The sequence below is a fragment of the Micromys minutus genome (assembly GCF_963924665.1).
Source record: "Micromys minutus genome assembly, chromosome: 8".
Lineage (NCBI taxonomy): Eukaryota > Metazoa > Chordata > Mammalia > Rodentia > Muridae > Micromys > Micromys minutus.
The window spans coordinates 32,940,521-32,957,863 of record NC_137977.1 but is presented as its reverse complement, the minus strand read 5'-3'; the positions used below and the strand labels follow the sequence as shown (position 1 = coordinate 32,957,863).

General features: G+C 34.9%; 1 protein-coding gene across 2 annotated transcripts in view; it reads right to left on the bottom strand.

Annotated features, from left to right (window-relative positions):
* Window positions 1-385: 385 nt before the first annotated feature.
* AP3S1 (adaptor related protein complex 3 subunit sigma 1) overlaps window positions 386-17,343 on the bottom strand; it is a 53,106-nt gene continuing 36,148 nt past the window's right edge. Inside the window, exons 4-7 of one of the 2 annotated variants that reach the window (XM_080919716.1) lie at window positions 11,551-11,622; window positions 10,070-10,177; window positions 6,956-6,996; window positions 938-1,076 (exon numbers count right to left, since the gene is read on the bottom strand). In XM_080919716.1, the coding sequence (XP_080775842.1) occupies window positions 6,961-6,996; window positions 10,070-10,177; window positions 11,551-11,622 (216 nt within the window). In that variant the 3' untranslated portion in view covers window positions 938-1,076; window positions 6,956-6,960. Of the gene's footprint in view, window positions 1,077-6,955; window positions 6,997-10,069; window positions 10,178-11,550; window positions 11,623-17,343 lie in introns of both variants that reach the window. The other variant, XM_080919715.1, reaches the window with a different exon arrangement.

The window sequence follows — 17,343 nt, the reverse complement described above, 5'->3', positions numbered from 1 at the left end:
GTGAAAATATGAGCCAACAAGAAATTAGAACATGTGCCAGAACCCAAAAGGCAAAACCAACCAATCAAGAGTCAACAGTTGGTATAGCTATAACTTTATAACATTGCGGAATCTTCACAAACGGCTATCTGCTGACATCACTGTTCATCATCTGGGCAAGAATGTGAGGCAAAGAGTTAAAGGCAAGAATATATAGAAAAACAAAAAATTTCTTTAACATTTTTCAAAAAGATTGTAAGTGTCATGATACAAAGTAAACACGCTGAGATACATCACTCCATCTTTGACACAGTATTTTCTGGATGATTTGGTGAGCCTCTGAGGAGTAAAAACATGAGTATGAATTGAAAAAGTCAACACTGACAGTTGCTTAACAGTGGTAAAATATACTTTTATTTACTTTGTTGCGTCAGAAGGTTGTAAAAAAAATTATTGCTAAAGTAGATACCAAGCAGAACAGAAAGGTACTTTAGAAGTCTGGTTACCTCGGAGTTTATTTAAACTAAAGAAAAGATCATGTTTTCATGCAATACATATTTGGTTCTTTAAATAACAATTGTGACAAACAGCAGAAAGAATTAGAGAATGCTGCGCTTGTGATCCATACAAAACATCAACATCTTGGGTTGTACATAATTAAAGAAACATCTCACTTTTTGAAATACTGTAATAGCCAATATATAGAGGCATGCCTTTATGTGGGCATAGGAATGCAATTTAGAAAAGAAAGAAAAATTCACACGGGAACTAGTCAATTTCTTTAAAATCACTGGGCAAGAAAAGCAACACTGAACTTCCATACTGATGTATGCAGCTTCTATACAGTACCTTGACTTAAATCCAAGAGCAAAGTTAAGACTCTCCTCCTCTATTTTTGGTAAACAATTGCATGGTAAACTTAGATGACTTTCCCTCTGGGTTTTACCTGGGAGTGGCCTTTTTAGTATTTATTTAAAAGAGGGCAGGTTTGGCACTTTTATACTGATGTCACCAATGTTAATATTTCTTGGGATCTCAGGAAGATTCATATTCTTTACAGCTGATACAGCACGGGCTGGAGCTCCTGCTAAGCCAGCCTGTATACGGAAGCAAATAAAAGAAAAAGAAATGTACAACTCAGGTGTAGCTCATTATAAACAAACTTAGCAATGGAAGACAATGGTAAAGGTTTTCACATAACAAGCTTAGAGAGCAGATGGTAGTTTGAATCAGTATGAGATGGTTACTTTGAAATACTAATCTATAAAGAGAAAACAGTTGACACATTAGAAAATACAGTGGACACATGCAATAACAATATAAAGAAAGATTTAAGTATGAGGTGTGTGTGCTACCCAGATACCCACACACAATATTCACACAAAACCTACATTTTTAGCTACAATTTTAACAGGGATGAGTTTTGAAAAGTGATTATTATTAGTTTCCTTTTTAAAATGTCTTAAACAATCATGACAGGTTTATTTTTTATTTTAAAGTGGAAATTGTCATCAATATATGTTTGTAAAATAAAAGTAATAGTAATTATTTAGTTTCTTCACTCAGGGCTACCCTTACATTTCAAAACAATGAAATTGGGTTTAATACTGTGGAGGCTCTTACACTTTTCTAAGAAAGGCCTAAAATACTAAATTAAAAAAAAAAAAAAATCACACCTTTATAGGGAAGCCTTGGTTTAAAAAGAACAGTTTTATCCAGAGCTGAAGCTGTCATTAGTGGAAATCTAATGATTAAACATGCTTTGTCATCTGAAGTAACACAAGTCAAGTTTCAACCACACAAACTTGAAGAAAGAATAGTCTATGTAAAGAAAGGAATTTAAATTAATAGTTATCACCATTAGTGTATAATACTTGGCTTTCTCTAGGAGAAACATTTATAATTTGTCAAATAATTTGACAAAAACTAAGCAAAAATGAACATATATAACTTTTGAATTTTATTAATAGGCTTCATTGCCAAGATTTAGAAAACACCAAAAATATTTCATTGGTTTTTTTAAAAAAAAATTCAGACTATATAAAAAGCAAAAGCCAACAAATACATCTGAGTTCAGTGGCACTGTTTTACACAAAACAAATAATAAAACTCTTCCCCTCTGATCATACATATATGAAAAAGAATCCATTAAATTAGAAGCAATAGTTTTAATGTCCCTTTTCATAATTTAAGTTTTGGTCTTCTATAATCCTACCTCTCTTAATTAAAATAATAATAATAATAATAAAGCTGTTGTTACCTGAGAAAAATCTTGACTGATACAAAATAGGCCAGTGTAAACTATTTGCTGAACAAAGGATACAAACATTGTTAAGCAATAAAATAAAAGCCATGGATTATCAATTTAGGACTGGAAATAGAAATAATTGGAAATTAGTAAAATTGTCTTAATAATAGATATGGTCTACACAGGCAATGAGATGGGTGATAATGGATGAAAGCTCCATTCCTAAGTTCAGATAGGGTAGGATAATTCAAATTCTGTAACTTAATGAAGGTTGTTTTTGATGCAAGATTGAAAAGTTGATTGACTTTTTCATTTGTACCTACCTGAAACAATGAGGTTTATGGTATATATCACTTCCTTCCCACCCACACCCAAGGATGTTAAATATACAACTAATACCACATTTTCAGAATAATATAACTGAATATATGTCATATTCAAAAGGATTTTTAATTTGATAATTTCAAGTAAAAGTCCTAGCTATTGAAATTTAGAATGACTCGGGATCAAAAAATTCAGTTCAAATATGGTTACCATCCTGTAAGTTTTCCTTTCCCAAGAGCATGTCGTCTGCAAGGGAAGAGGAATTATTTCAAAATTGTAGGCATCTGGAACTATCATAATTTTTCCAGGTAAAAGACTTGGTAAGTTTTCAAATTCCCAGATTAATTTGCTACTATTTAAGTATGGGCTTTCCATAAAGAATTACATATGAAAAGTTGACTAAGGAAAAGTATTTGAATGTAAATATTTTAAAGGTATAAATTTTTAAAAGATATTATTGTGAAAGAATGTGCCTTATTTTGCTCATTTTATAGTTTACCTTTATAAACAGGAGCCCTAATTTCCACTATCGTGAAGCCTTGTTTTCTAGAATACCATATGTATAGCTGAGCTCAGGCAAAGAAAAAGAAAAACATCTTGTTACATTTCATTAAGCTGTTTGTGACCAAAGATAGTTTCAACTCTTAGCTACTAATTAAAATATACAAAGTCACCACAGAAACTGATATCAATGGCATATATATGCCACATAGTGCTGTGCAAAACCAGAAGTTTCTAAGTGCAACATTCTAGACCTCTTCTAAACATACGCAGCAAGCCATAGACATGCAGAGGATGGGGACTACTTAGAACACGCAGATGAATTAGCAGAATCAAATTATTTCTCAAGCATGTTCAATGCTTTTGTGTAGTAGGTATATCAGAAAAGTAAATGCTAGTAAACAATGAAATATATATTTTTATTTTAATTAAGCAAATATTCAAAGAGATCAGATTCTGCAGAATATAAATTAAAAAACAGGCCTACTTATCATTTCATAAAGCTTATATGAATCATAGATGTTTGAAGATAAATTATAACTTAAACAAAAAGGCTGTGTTACTCATATAACACCAAAACAGAAAATAAACTTCATTTTCAGACATCCTTGACTGTAAGTCTGAAATAGTTTTACTAAATCATAAAATATGGAAAAGGTAATTTCCCATTAGGAAATCAGTTTTCTGGCACAGGTGAAAGTAATTTTCATCTTGTTTATTTTCTTCTTTTTTTTTTGAAGATGTACTCAAAGCAAACAGGTACCTTACTAACTTTTCCAACAGTAACATTTACAGAAATTAAGTTCACTTCACTTTTTAGTGGTACATATATAAAAAATTTAAATGTAAAAAATAAGCTATTCTAGACAGTACAGCATTGCTGGTAAAGATTTACAATTGCATAGTGGACACAAAGCAAAGATAAGAAGAATGAAGTTCTACTGGAGAAATAACTTGTTTCCATCTGGTACACTAGCGCACTACCATGGCAGCTAAGCAGCGGCCACTCCACTAACAAAAACAAATATATGAATCCAAAGCAGCTAAGAGTATGAACTGGATGGAAGAATGAAGTGCCATAGAGAAAAGAATGGCCATGTTTTCTCTCCCATGAGGTTAAATAAATTAATAGAATTAAGAGAAAGAAAACAAAATGAAGTCTGCAGGTATACCAAAATGAGGCCAAACAGATAGAAGACTTGTACAGACATACTCTTGGGAATTTCAAGCACCTGAATCACGAAGATAGTAATGGATGGATATGATTTGGTTTTGGTTTTGGTTTTAAGTTGCCAGACCCAAAAATAAACAAAATATGTGCAAGCAAAACTGAAAAAGCAGCATTGCTAAAATATATTTGAAAGAACCTGAAAACTTCCTTTTCCTCATGCAATAATTAATTTTCTTGAAGGGAAACAGAAATTAATAGTTTATGTACTTATTATTTCAGAACATATAAAATACCATCCTACCACCATAAAGGATTTTCTTCAAGCTTGAAATAGAGCATTATAAGATGGTAGTTGGAATAATCTATACAAACTGAAGTCTTTCTTTACCCTTTCTTCTAGAAACTGCTATACAAACATTTGTAATTTTGACCTACCAGCCAAATCAAAAAGACCAACATAATAAACATGGTATTAAATGGTTTCAGACTCAAAATCATTAACAAAATAATAACATTATTAATTAATTTAATTTAATTTAAATTAATTTTTAGTAAAACAGAAAATCCAAAATCTTTTCATTTATTAATGTGAAGTAGATTAACTTTTCATTTGGGAATTTGTATAACTTTGTTCTTGCAGGGCACAGTGGCACACACCTGTAATCCCAGAACTCAATGAAAAACCAACCTGACTTATATTGTCAAACTATGCCTCAAAACAAAACAAAACAAAAACCAAGCAAGACAAAACAAGCTTGTTTCTTGCTTTGAAGGCAATGCTAAGTCACAATTACAAACACATTAGAAATCCAGTGAGCCTGACTTTTAGTAATTTATAAACAATTTTAACACAAAATTTCAAAAGCTTTTAAACCCTAAAGCAATTAACTTATATATTCAATTTCAGTCTTAACTTCTGTCTCTCTCTCTCTCTTTAAGTAATGCTAGCTGGTTGTTCTCCATGAAAAGCAGACTGGCTTTGAACTCTGCTTGCTTCTGCTTCCCAAGTCCTGGGAATAAGGGTGTGTGCAACCACACCTGGCCCCACAGGTTTAGTCTGTGACCGAGAATCTCCCTTTGAGAAATAATAGAGCAGACTGATAACATTCATGAGTATAGGCAGGTCTAAACATAGCACGTGACCTCAGGGGTCCTCATAGTAATTCTGTAAAAATACTCAATAAATAAATGTTTCTATCAAGTTAAGGGAAAAGTATTTATTCATGTGCTAACCTTCCCACATTTATATCCCCTACTCTTTTTGAAACAGATATTTAAGCTCAATTACTAGTTTTAGGAAGAAAAGTTAAAAGACATAAGTGGTTATTGTCTCTTTTACAAGTTATTACTGGAACATAGAAACTGCTGGTGGTCAATCAATGAAGAGATCAATGCAGAGGTCATTAAATATTTTCCATACCAGAAAACAAGACTTAGATAAAGGGGCCAAAAGTTGCATGAGAACTACATAGTGATAGCCCATAAGCTCATAAGACAAAATGATAATAATGAGCATTAATGGTTAGTGTGCACCACTGTTTCTCAAGCCCATCCAGACTGGTAACGTCATGGCTAAAGACAGTGCCAGACTCTCAAGAAGGCTTTTCTAGTCCAGCAGGAAGCTAACAACGGTTAGCTTATAGAGTACGTTGTCTCCCATAAATGTGGAAATTTTCAATCGGAAGGTTATAACCATCCTAACTATTTTTTTCCAGAAATGATTTTACTTAAAAAAAAAAAAAAAAACCCACAAACAGAAAAGTGCTCATCATCATCACCACCATAAACCTTTTTAAACAGTAATTCACTGCTAAGGTTATGAAACAACCAAAGGTGTGTGTTATTTGTGTGTATGTTTTAAGGTAAGTGGGTGGGTGGGAGTTGTGGGTATGTGTATCTGTGTGGCATAAACAAGAAAAAGTAGTTTGGTAAATCTAGAAGTTTATTTAAAACTTTTCCAATACTTGCCAGTAGGCTTTATAAACACAATGTGTTTGGATGTTTGGAATTTTGGTATGTATAATTTTACTTTTAGATCCCATTCATCTTTTAAAAGTTTAGTCTTTTTGTTAGCCACTGTTACTATGTACCCGTAGGTCAAAACTGTAAAAGCAATTCTGTTAAGATTTTGGAACTGAAAACCATTTTACAAGGAAAGAGTTTTTAATTACTTATTTAACAGTCATTATTGTAAACCTTCACTGCTTCCAACTTTGTATGGAAAACTCAAAAGGTTCAGCTTTTTGCTTTCAATTTCACAGTTTCCAAGACCCAGAAAGTAATTTTGTTAGAAACTTAATGTAGATAATTTGTTTAAAAATACAGGCATATCTATGTATCTCTATCTATATTGCCAGAGTTAAAATGAGACTGGTTCTGCTAAGGGGATGCTCAAATTAGCTTTTATATATAAACTGTCATTTCTACAAATGTAATTTTTTAATTAAATGACCATGTTTTCGTAAAAAAGTAAAACAAAGAATTAAAAAGTTCCTTTTACAATGCAGGCAGACAAAACAGAACAAACATGACGCCAATGATATACTAGTAAAATACACTACGTCCAATAAAAGATGGAAAAACTACAAGGAGAAACTAGAATGGAAAATAGGCTACAGGGACTATATGGGTTCATTAACACAAAGAATTTTTGAGTCTGGCCTAAAAAGTAATTGCCTTCGACATCATTTTGCTTTCCCTTTGTTAATACGTTTTCTCAAAGTCAGCAATACCTTGTCTACCTGTCCTGTCTGGGAGACTGAAAGATAAAGGTCTGTAAGAGAGAAGAATGGAAAGAGCTAGAAAGATCAGGATGTTCAAGAAAAAAGGAGGACTGACTTAAAAAGTAGTAACTAAATTCAGATCCATTTATCCACCCTTAAGAATAACATGAAATACATAATTCCAACAAGTCTCCCACCCCATCCCTCTACCACCCCCAGAATTACTGGGTGACTCTCAAGCTTCCCAAAACCAACCCAACATCCCAGCATAAACCCTCCTTTCCCAAACTCCCAAAGAAACAATAAACCATTTTTTCCTATCAAGTCACAATAGATGAAAGTACACTGTGCATGCCTTTGCCTCTCTCCTCCTTCAGGATGGAGCAGACCTGTCCTTCTACCTGTCTAGACACTAGGATTTAAGCTGGTCACTTTCTTCCACCACTGGAAACTCACTGCCTTAAAGTCACAATACTTCATTATCAAAATGGTCACCATACTTAATTATTAAATTAGGTAACCTAGATAATTTCATACTTTAAGTACCATAAATTAATTATATTCAGGGTGATTTTTCAAAAGTTAGAAGATAATCCTAAAGTAGCTCATGTAAATTTTAAAAATATGGGCTGGAGAGATGACTCAATGGTTAAGAGCACTGACTGTTCTTCCAGAGGTCCTGAGTTCAATTCCCAACAACCACATGGTAGCTCACAACCATCTGTAATGGGATCTGATGCCCTCTTCTGGTGTGTCTGAAGAAATCTACAATATACTTATATACAATAACTAAATAAATAAATCTTTAAAAAATTTAAAAAATATGATCAATTCTTTCTACCAATCAAAAATTTAGTATGTCTTCCTTGTTATTGATTTATAATAATTTAACTAGAATTTACTAAGAAATTAAAACTTTGCTCTCAAGTAATTTTGGATTAGTCTGTGGAGCCACCTGGCTGGTTAGGTCTACATACCTGAGATTAACTAAAAAAATTTAAGATTTGAATTCTTGAAGACTTGAACTTGAAGATATGAAGACTTGAATTTTAGTGTGTGGTCTTCCAAACATTGAAAATACAGTTAAGTTAATGACGACTTTATAATATAATTTAACACTATTTCAAGAAATAGGGTATAACATAATTTGGTGGTTTAATCCTTATCTGATTAAACCATATCTTCTTGCAAAGTACATGCACATAGAAAAATACTAATTTAACAGAGGATAACAGCTGATTATATATATTAAAACATGGCCAATGGATGACCATTAGAAGCATTTATCAATATTCTAAACTACTTAAACAATATTCGACCTGTGAAAATTTTTCTGCATAGTAATTTTATAAAACTATAGCATTCTCACAGAAAAATCTGCATCTTGCCACTCTCCATATGTAAGAAAAAATGTCTTATTAATATAGTCTACTGGAAAATCAAAAACCGAAGATCCAAAATTTACTTCTTACTCATGACTTTTATAAATACTATTCAAAACCCTATGTAGTGCAAAAGGAAACAGGAGGAATAAAAGGAAAAAAGGAAGGAAGGAAGGAATGAAAGAGGAGGAAAGGAGGGACCACCACTTAATAAGAAATGAAGACCTAAAATGTGAAAAACCAGTCATGTGACTAGTGTGTGTTTATAGATTACAGAGTTCACAAATTAACCCTATACTTTAGACCAACCAGGGAGGCATTATGTTACTGTGGCCCTGGTATTTAAACACTGTACTTATGTAGTTTTGTGAAGCAATGCTGAACAATTTGCATACATTTCAAGTCAACATTTTAAAACTTTAAATGATAAATTCAATGGTTTTTTTTTTACTGTACTGAATAATGTTACAAATAAATATACTGAATAACACTGTTCTTTTCCTTGATCTAACACAAAACTTTCTCTAATAATATACTGCATGTTTTCTGCTTTCAAAAGTCAGTAATGTAGAAACAGGTGCAGAACATCTCCGATGCAGTTACTTTATGGGTACTGTCTTTAAGTTCTTCATCCCATCACAAGTGTCTCTTTGGAAACCAATAGGGATGGCAAAATGAGATAAAGAGAAATGGAAGACACTTTTATTTTAAAATACAGGAAAGTGTTTTTATTAGGAGCTTCAACTTTTTCTGGCTCATATCCTGCATTTTCTTAAATTAAAATGAGTATAAAAGTATATCAAACTGAACTTTAAATACAAACAAGATATTTTTCAGAACTCACCTGTTGTATATTAGTGTAGTAATTCTACTCCTTTTATAGTAATATTGACTTGAAACTGACCAAGTGTTTGAACTTCCACTAATAATCAGTGTGTTGGTTGTTGTTTTGTTTTATTCCCAATCTTAGTTATAAAATGTAAGCGCACCCTAAAAGGCTGGGTATGGTACCATGCTTTAAAATTCCAATACTCAGGAGACAGAGACAGGTGGATCTCTGTGAATGTCAGGCCAGCCAGGATAACACAGTAAGACTGTCTCAAATAAAAGTGTCTTCAAATAAATGCAATACCGAATAAGGTACCAAAACTGCTCATCCTTCTAAACTTGTGCCCTAAGTAAATAATGTGAACGTACACAGTCCAGATGCAGCGCCTGCCACTGATCTGAAGCCTAGCTCTTGAGAGGAGTGACTAAAGTTCTAAAGAGAAGTGCAAATATCCTTACTCAACCTATCTAACAGCACAGAGTTAGCCACAAACAGTTTCCCTAACACAATAAAATGTATGTGTTAACGTATAAACTATGGAACTTAACAAACTTGTCATTGGTCTTTGGCAAGGATCTAAAAAAGATTAAGGTGCTAAATCTCTGTCTCCATATGCAGTTTGACCTTTTACAGATCATGGCTTCCTCGGAACAATGCTATTCCTCTCCTTTCCCCTCCAGAAACAGCTTGAAACCATACGGAAGGCTTTGCTACTTGGAGATTAGCAGTCTTGGAACATTTTGACAAACTAAAGTTTGCATTCTCATTTTCTGAACTTGAATGGGCGGGCACTCCAGCTGTACCTAAAGATTGACACTGAAGGACAAGCAGTGACAGCTACAGAGTTGTAAGTAAAAACAGCTCATGGCCATGCTCAGAACCCTCACTAACTAGAGCATCTTCCAGTCTTACCTCAGATTTTTCCAGTTTGTTTTGTGCATCAATTTGCGTGACAATCTCATTCATGTTGGTCTCCAATACCATTCCCCCCATCACCATTTCTGCAAGAATATTATGAACCTAAAAGAGAAAAGTAATATGAACAGACAAGTTACTACAAAAGTTTCTGTTTCAGTAGTTTTTGTTTTAAAAACTAGTGAAATAATCTGTAATGAAAGCTGAAAGTCCATTCTCACCAGTACTATGAACTTCAGCAATTACACAACCAATGTAGGTCTTAAGTTTAAAAATTAGGAGTTAGAAGTTAAGAGTTAGAAACAGAGACAATACCAGTTCTCTACAAGATTACTGACAGGATTGACTAGAACAATCTATAAAAGTGACTAAAATAAGTGATAAATATTAACTACACAATTCTCTCTCCTCTGAATTATCACTTCCTGGAAGTTTCATTCACCTACAGTCAAACCCACAGAAATAAAAAATTTATAATTGTTGAAAACAATTCATGAAATAGATAAATCATTAAATTAATGTTTCTCTTCATTGTGTCCAGGATGTGAATGAACTCTTCCTCAGAAATAACGAGGAGTTAGAGACATGGCTCAGAGATTAAGCGCACTGGCTGCTCATTCGTAGGACCCAGGGTCAACAAGCACCCCACATGTCATCTCACAACTGTCTGCAACTCCAGTTCTGGGAAATCCAACCAGATACCCAGATACACACATACATGTAGTATACATGAATACATGTAGACAAAACATACACTCTCCCTCCCTCCCTCTCTCCCTCTCTCCTCCACCCCCTCCCTCTCCCCACCCTTCCTGGCTAAACCTCACAATTTCCTTCTTGGCTTTTAATAGTCATTAACTCAGACCAAATCTTTCTTTAGTTTCCCTTGGTGGAAATTCCCATTTGACTATTCCAACAAGCTCTTAATGCGATTGCTTTAAAACTCAATGCCTACAGACCTAACTCTATGCTGCGAGGGGGCTCTTCCCCTAAACACATACAAACAAACTGCCAAGAGGCTTGTTTAAAATAGTGAACTGCTTCAGAATAAAGTCCAAAGTCCAAGGCTATAACAGCTCATCTTCAAAATTAGTCCTCCTGATCAAATCAAATCCTCCTTACAGAACAGCCTGTATTTTATTCCTGCCAGTGTGGTTCTCTGCTTTTCTGTTCATAGAACTTTTATCCATTTTTATAACCTAGTTTAAATATGATTTCCTCCACCACAGAACCCCGGGCAGAGGCAACTACGTTTCCACCAATACTATGCCCGTACCATTTCCTCTTCTAGACATGAACTCCTCTAGGGCAGTCTCACTACTTTCCTGCAAGCACAGTGGCTTAGTGCATGGTAAAAGTAATTGACCTGAATAAAAATCACTGCTCATTAAATGCCATTTTACTCTGGCAAATGCAAATTAACGCTTTTCCTAAGAAAAAAGGTAAAATAGTTGACAATATAGAAAATGAAACAGTACCTTATCTACATGGAATATTAAATCCAGTTCACAGACATTTTCAAAACATTTGTCTAATGTCTCCACAAATACCTATGGAAAAGGAAAAGAAAAGAATATTTTTGAAAAGTAGGTAAGTGTGTTGAAACTTATTATCTATAAGGTAGGCAACCCTTATTACATAAAAATTTCTATTATCAGAACCTTCTTTTGAACATTCAAAACTATAATAAAAAACAAATGTTACTTTCAGGTAAATTATATTTGGTATATCAAACAAACTTCTGAAAATTACTAATATTAAATATGATCAGTGCCATTATTTATAATTTAAAAACCCATTTAAATATTCGCATAAGGCTTCTTTAGGAAAGAGTTTGGATAAAAGCTTATTAGATAATTTTAATGGACACAGATCAAAGTTTCTTTAAAATCCAATGTCGCCAGTTATTTTTTAACTAGCAAATTACTGTAACTGACCACTAAATATTAGAGAAAGAACAAGAACTCATTATCAGACTGAACTGAGTTTGAGTAACTTACATTCCTTATGAAGTTACCTCAGTAGGCACAGGTTCAAACTGAAAACAAATCCCAAAATGACCTGTTTTCAGGACTTGCCTTTGGTCAGCTCCTAAGAACTAAGCTCTGACTTTCTAGAATAGTCTGTCTGATAGTAAGTAGTTTGGAACATATAGTAATTGGGCCTTACCTTATCAACCTGAGCAGTTAAAAATATGATTTCCACATCTGCTTTTTTTCCCTAGGGGCCTTTAACTTACATACCAAGGTCAGCCACACAAGCACTACAAATTCATGTAATAATAAAAAGTCTTTAATACTTAAAAGTAGGATGAACTTTCCTGGATTAAACTATGTCATCAGGTATTCCTCGGGGAGCTGAGTGTCCTGTGTCCATGGGAAGGGACCTGAGAGCTTACAATTTGTTCTTACACATTAATGTTTTCACATGTGTCTTTGCTTACTTTACTCGATATTATTTTACTATATAAATAACCATGAATATGTGATAATTCCGAGTCCTGTTAAGATGAGTAAGTACCTTTCTCAGAAGTAGCCTTCACATTACAGTGACCATACCATCTATCCTGCATACTAAAGCAATGTAGAGAGTAAGAGAGAAAAAGCTATAAATACCACTTCTAAAATAGTACACAGTATTATCATCACATATCACCTGGAACTTTGAACATAATTGAGAAAACCACAGAAAACTGAAGTGCATGGCAGATGATTCTGTGGGGAAAGAGCTCTCAACAGCAGTCCCCTTGCTGTAACCATGCAATTCACAGACCAACAATGTGGCACATCTTACAGAGCAGCCTGTGTACTATTTCTACCAGTAGAACTACCCTCTCCTTTGCTTTTCTTTTTTTCTACTCACAGAATATTTGCTCATTCTTTAAAATCTAACTTAAACACAATTTCCTCGACTCATATATCTATGTTTTATTTGTGCTCTCTCTATGTGTATGTGTGTGTGTATGTGTCATGACTTGCTATTCACCCTCCAAATAGTGTTTACCATAAAGTCCAATGTTTCTGATTTTTTTTCTTTTACAGCTTCTTGTTGTTGGAAGGTCTCAATTTAAGAAACCATTACATATAACAAGGTCAAGAAAAATATTTCCCAGTAGAAAACAAAAATATTTTTAAATCACATCTATCTGGATCTGGTTTTTGTGAGTAGACTTATGACTGAAAAGCATACTTTTCAATGGTCTAGTATATTTGTGCCTACCTTAGTTGTACAATTTTAACTTACAGCCTGTAGTCATCCTGGTTTTAGTACCAAGAGTAGTAACTAACTATTCTGGTGAGAATGGTATACAAACATCTTCTCTTCACTTGCTTGTTCTTACAAAAAAGACTGGACCTACTTAATGTGCAGATAATGTTGATTTAAAAAGACCAAGTTCCTAAGCTCACACAGGTGCCACTGGAGAACTAACTACAATGGCACAGAACAGCCTGCCTATACAAGCGGTGTGATGTAGTGAAAACCAAGCTTTGAAATCATTAAGATTTGGCTTCAGACTTTTACTCTGCTGCTCTCCAGTGCTATTGCCTTCAGCACCATTTAATCTCTTTCTAGGCTCAGAACTGTAAAATGATAGGACTACTCACTTTCTGGACTATTTAAAGTTTTAGTTGACTGGAATATTCAGAGCACAATTATCAAACCTCAGCTAACAAATGAGCCAATATTGTGTACCTGGGACAGATATACAAACATGGGATGATTCTGAAGTTAAAAGAGTAATAGAATAATCTAATTCTGCTCGTAAATACTGATATAGAAATAAGACAAGATAACTACCAAGATTTTGTGGTTTTCTTTTTAACTTAACCACATGCTAACCACCCTGGCAGAAAAGAGTATATTCTAAAGAGAAACTTTGTATCTCTCAGTCTATCAGATTATTGAAACAATGAATCCCAAAGAAATGAGAATTTCCCCTACTGACCTCATTCATATTCAGAGAAATAAAAGACACTAGCCAGAGTGGGAAGTCTCCCAGAAAGAGATTTCAACTAGTTCTAGCTGCTTATAAAACTATCTTCCAGAATGAAGTCTGAAATCCAGACAAGAATGGTTTAACAGTGGCAGGACCACACCTTGACTAGAACAGCTTAGATGTATACTTCCTTTGCCCTTCAGGGCATCTTTTTATCCTTCTTGCCAATGTAAACACATACACACACACAATCCTTTTCTGCTTTGCACCTATAATTGGCTTACTGAGGACAGGTGTTGAGACCTGATTTAGGCACGCATCGTGACTCATATTCGACAGAAGCATCAACTCTGAAAATCTTGGACAGTAGATGAACAACAACAAAAGCTCATAACTACATGGTCTTAGTTTATGAAACTAACTCTTAAGATTCAAACATTAAGTGTGGTTAAAAAACTCAAACCCTCTTTAAAAAGCTATTCAACAATATTCTTTTCATTCAGCAAAAATTACTTAATATAAATAGAAATTTTAATATAAACAGAAACCCAGAGCTCACAAGTTATATATACTTGGCATAAAACTATCTGCAAAAGAATAAAAAAGAGCTTTTTGGTTATTTAAAGGACCCTGGAAGTTTATAATAATAAAAGTACTATCCTATTACAATTTCTCAAGAAGGCCCCTTCTGCCTGGTCCTTTCTGATGGAAATGAAACAGAACGCTAGCTACTTTGCTCCCCAGAAGACACCATATCCTGAGGCATACCAGAAGATCAGCTACATTCAGAGCACTTGGTATGAACCCTCAGGAAGTCTCACAGCTGCCACTGGGACTCAGGGACCCACCACATCCCAAAACTCCCGCCCACTGAATACCACTCCACTTCTGCCTGGTCTTTTCTGCTGGGACAGACCACTAGCTAGTCTGCTCCCCAGAAGATGCCATATCCTGAAGCATATCAGAATATCTGCTGCACTCAAAGCATTTGATCCACATATCCTGAGGCATCCCAGGAAATCCACTGCACTCAGGACACCACAGCTTGAAGGCATCCCAGGAGTTCCTCTGTACACAGGGCAACTGGGCAAGTGATACCACAGTCTGAAGACTTCATGGGGGCTCTGTGGCACACAGGGCAACTGACCCAAAAGACTGAAAGCCTCTCTGGAGTTCTGCTGCACACAGGGAAACAGAACCACAGTCCATAGCCCCCCCCCCCCAAAAAAAAAAAAAAAAAAAAAAACAGCTTCACACAGGACAACAACTTGACTGCTCCTCTGAAGACCCAACAGTCTGAAGGCTTCCCAGGAGATCTTCTGTAGCCAGGGCAACAGATCAACAGCTTCTCTGTCCCTCAGAAGATGCTCCAGCTGGAAGGCCCCACAGGAGGTTTGCTACAGGCCTACCAGGAGACCTGAAGCAACCCAGAGACAAAAGAAGCAGACTCTAGACAGAGTCACCTAGACCAACAAACACCAGGGATAACCAGATGGCAAGAGGCAAGGGCAAGACCATGAGCAACAGAAAGAAGCCAATATACGTGGGCAACATCAGAACCCAGTTCTCCTACCACAGCAAGCCCTAAATACACCAACACACCAGAAAATCAGGAAGCTGACCTAAAATCCTATCTCATGGAGATAATAGAGACCTTTAAGGAAGATATAAATAACTCACTGAAAGAAATACAGGAAAACAAAGGTTATGAGACAGAAGCCCTTAAAGAGAAAACAAATCTCTTAAAGAAATACATGAAAACAGAATTGCATAAAGTGGTTCAAGACCTAAAGGTGGAAGTAGAAACAAAAACAAAAACAAACAAACAAACATAAATGGAGGCAAACCAGGAAATGGAAAATCTAGGAAAGAGGTCAGGAATTAAAGATGTACCATCAACAGAATAAAAGATAAAGAAAAGAGAATCTCAGGTATAGAAGATAACTTAGAAAAGATTGACACAACTGTCAAAGAAAATTCAAAACATCAAGGAAAAGCATGACACAATGGAAAGATCAAATCTAAGAATAATTGGAATAGAGGAGAAAGAAGATTCCCAGCTCAAAGAACCTGAAAATGTCTTCAACAAAATCAAAGAAGAAAACTTCCCCAACCTAAAGAAAAAGATGGTCATAAAGGTACAGGAAGCCTATAGAACACCAAACAAACAGGACTAGAAAAGAAAATCCTCTTGTCACATAATAATCAAAATACTAAGTGCATAGAAAAAAAATATTAAAAGCTGCAAAGGAAAAGGGCCAAGTAACATACAAAGGTAGATCTATCAGAATTACACCAGACTTCTCAACAGAGACTGAAAGCCAGAAGAGCCTGGTCAGAGGTCATGCAGATTCTAAGAGAACACAAATGCCAGCCCAGGCTACTGTACCCAGCAAAAATCTCAATCAACATAGATGAAGAAACAAATATATTCTAGAACAAAATCAAATTCAAACAGTATCTATCTACCAATCCAGCCTTTAAAAGTATCCTAGAAGGAAAACTCCAACACAAGGAAGGTACCTACACCAAAGAAAAGACAAGATATTAAGCATCTCACAACAAAGCCAAAAGGAAAGAACCACAAGCACATAAAGCCACCTACAAAAACAAATATAACCAGAAACAACAGCCATCTGTTTTTAATATCTCTCAATATTAATGGACTCAACTCACCTATAAAAAGACATAAGCTAACAGACTGGATATGCAAACAAGATCCAGTATTTTGTTGCATATAAGAAACATATCTCAATAACAAAGACAGACACTACCTCAGAGTAAAAGGATAGAAAAAGGTCTTCCAAGCACATGGTCTCAAGAAACAGGCTGGAGTTGCCATCTGTACTGGCTGGTTGTGTATCAACTTGGCACAAGCTGAAGTAATCATAGAGAAAGGAGTCTCAGTTGAGAAAATGCCTCTATGAGAACCAGCTGTAAGGCATTTTCTCAACTAGTGATCAAGGGGAGAGGGCCCAGCCCATTGTGGATGGTTAGAGATCCCTGCAGTACCAGATGGCCCCCACGGGAGCCAGCAACAGTGCAGGATAAAAGGTTAAAGCCACCTTTTTAATATTTACCACTACAACCTACATTCACAGAAACTTTACTAAAGCTCAAAACACACATTGAATCCCACAGACTTTAACATCCCACTCTCACCAACAGACATGTGAGAAACTAAACAAAAACTAAACAGAGACAAGTGAAACTAATAGAGGTTATGAACCAAATGGATTTAACAGATATTTACAAAACATGTTACCCTAAAACAAAACAATAAACCTTCTTTTCAGCTCTTCATGGTACCTTCTCCAAAATCAACCACATAATT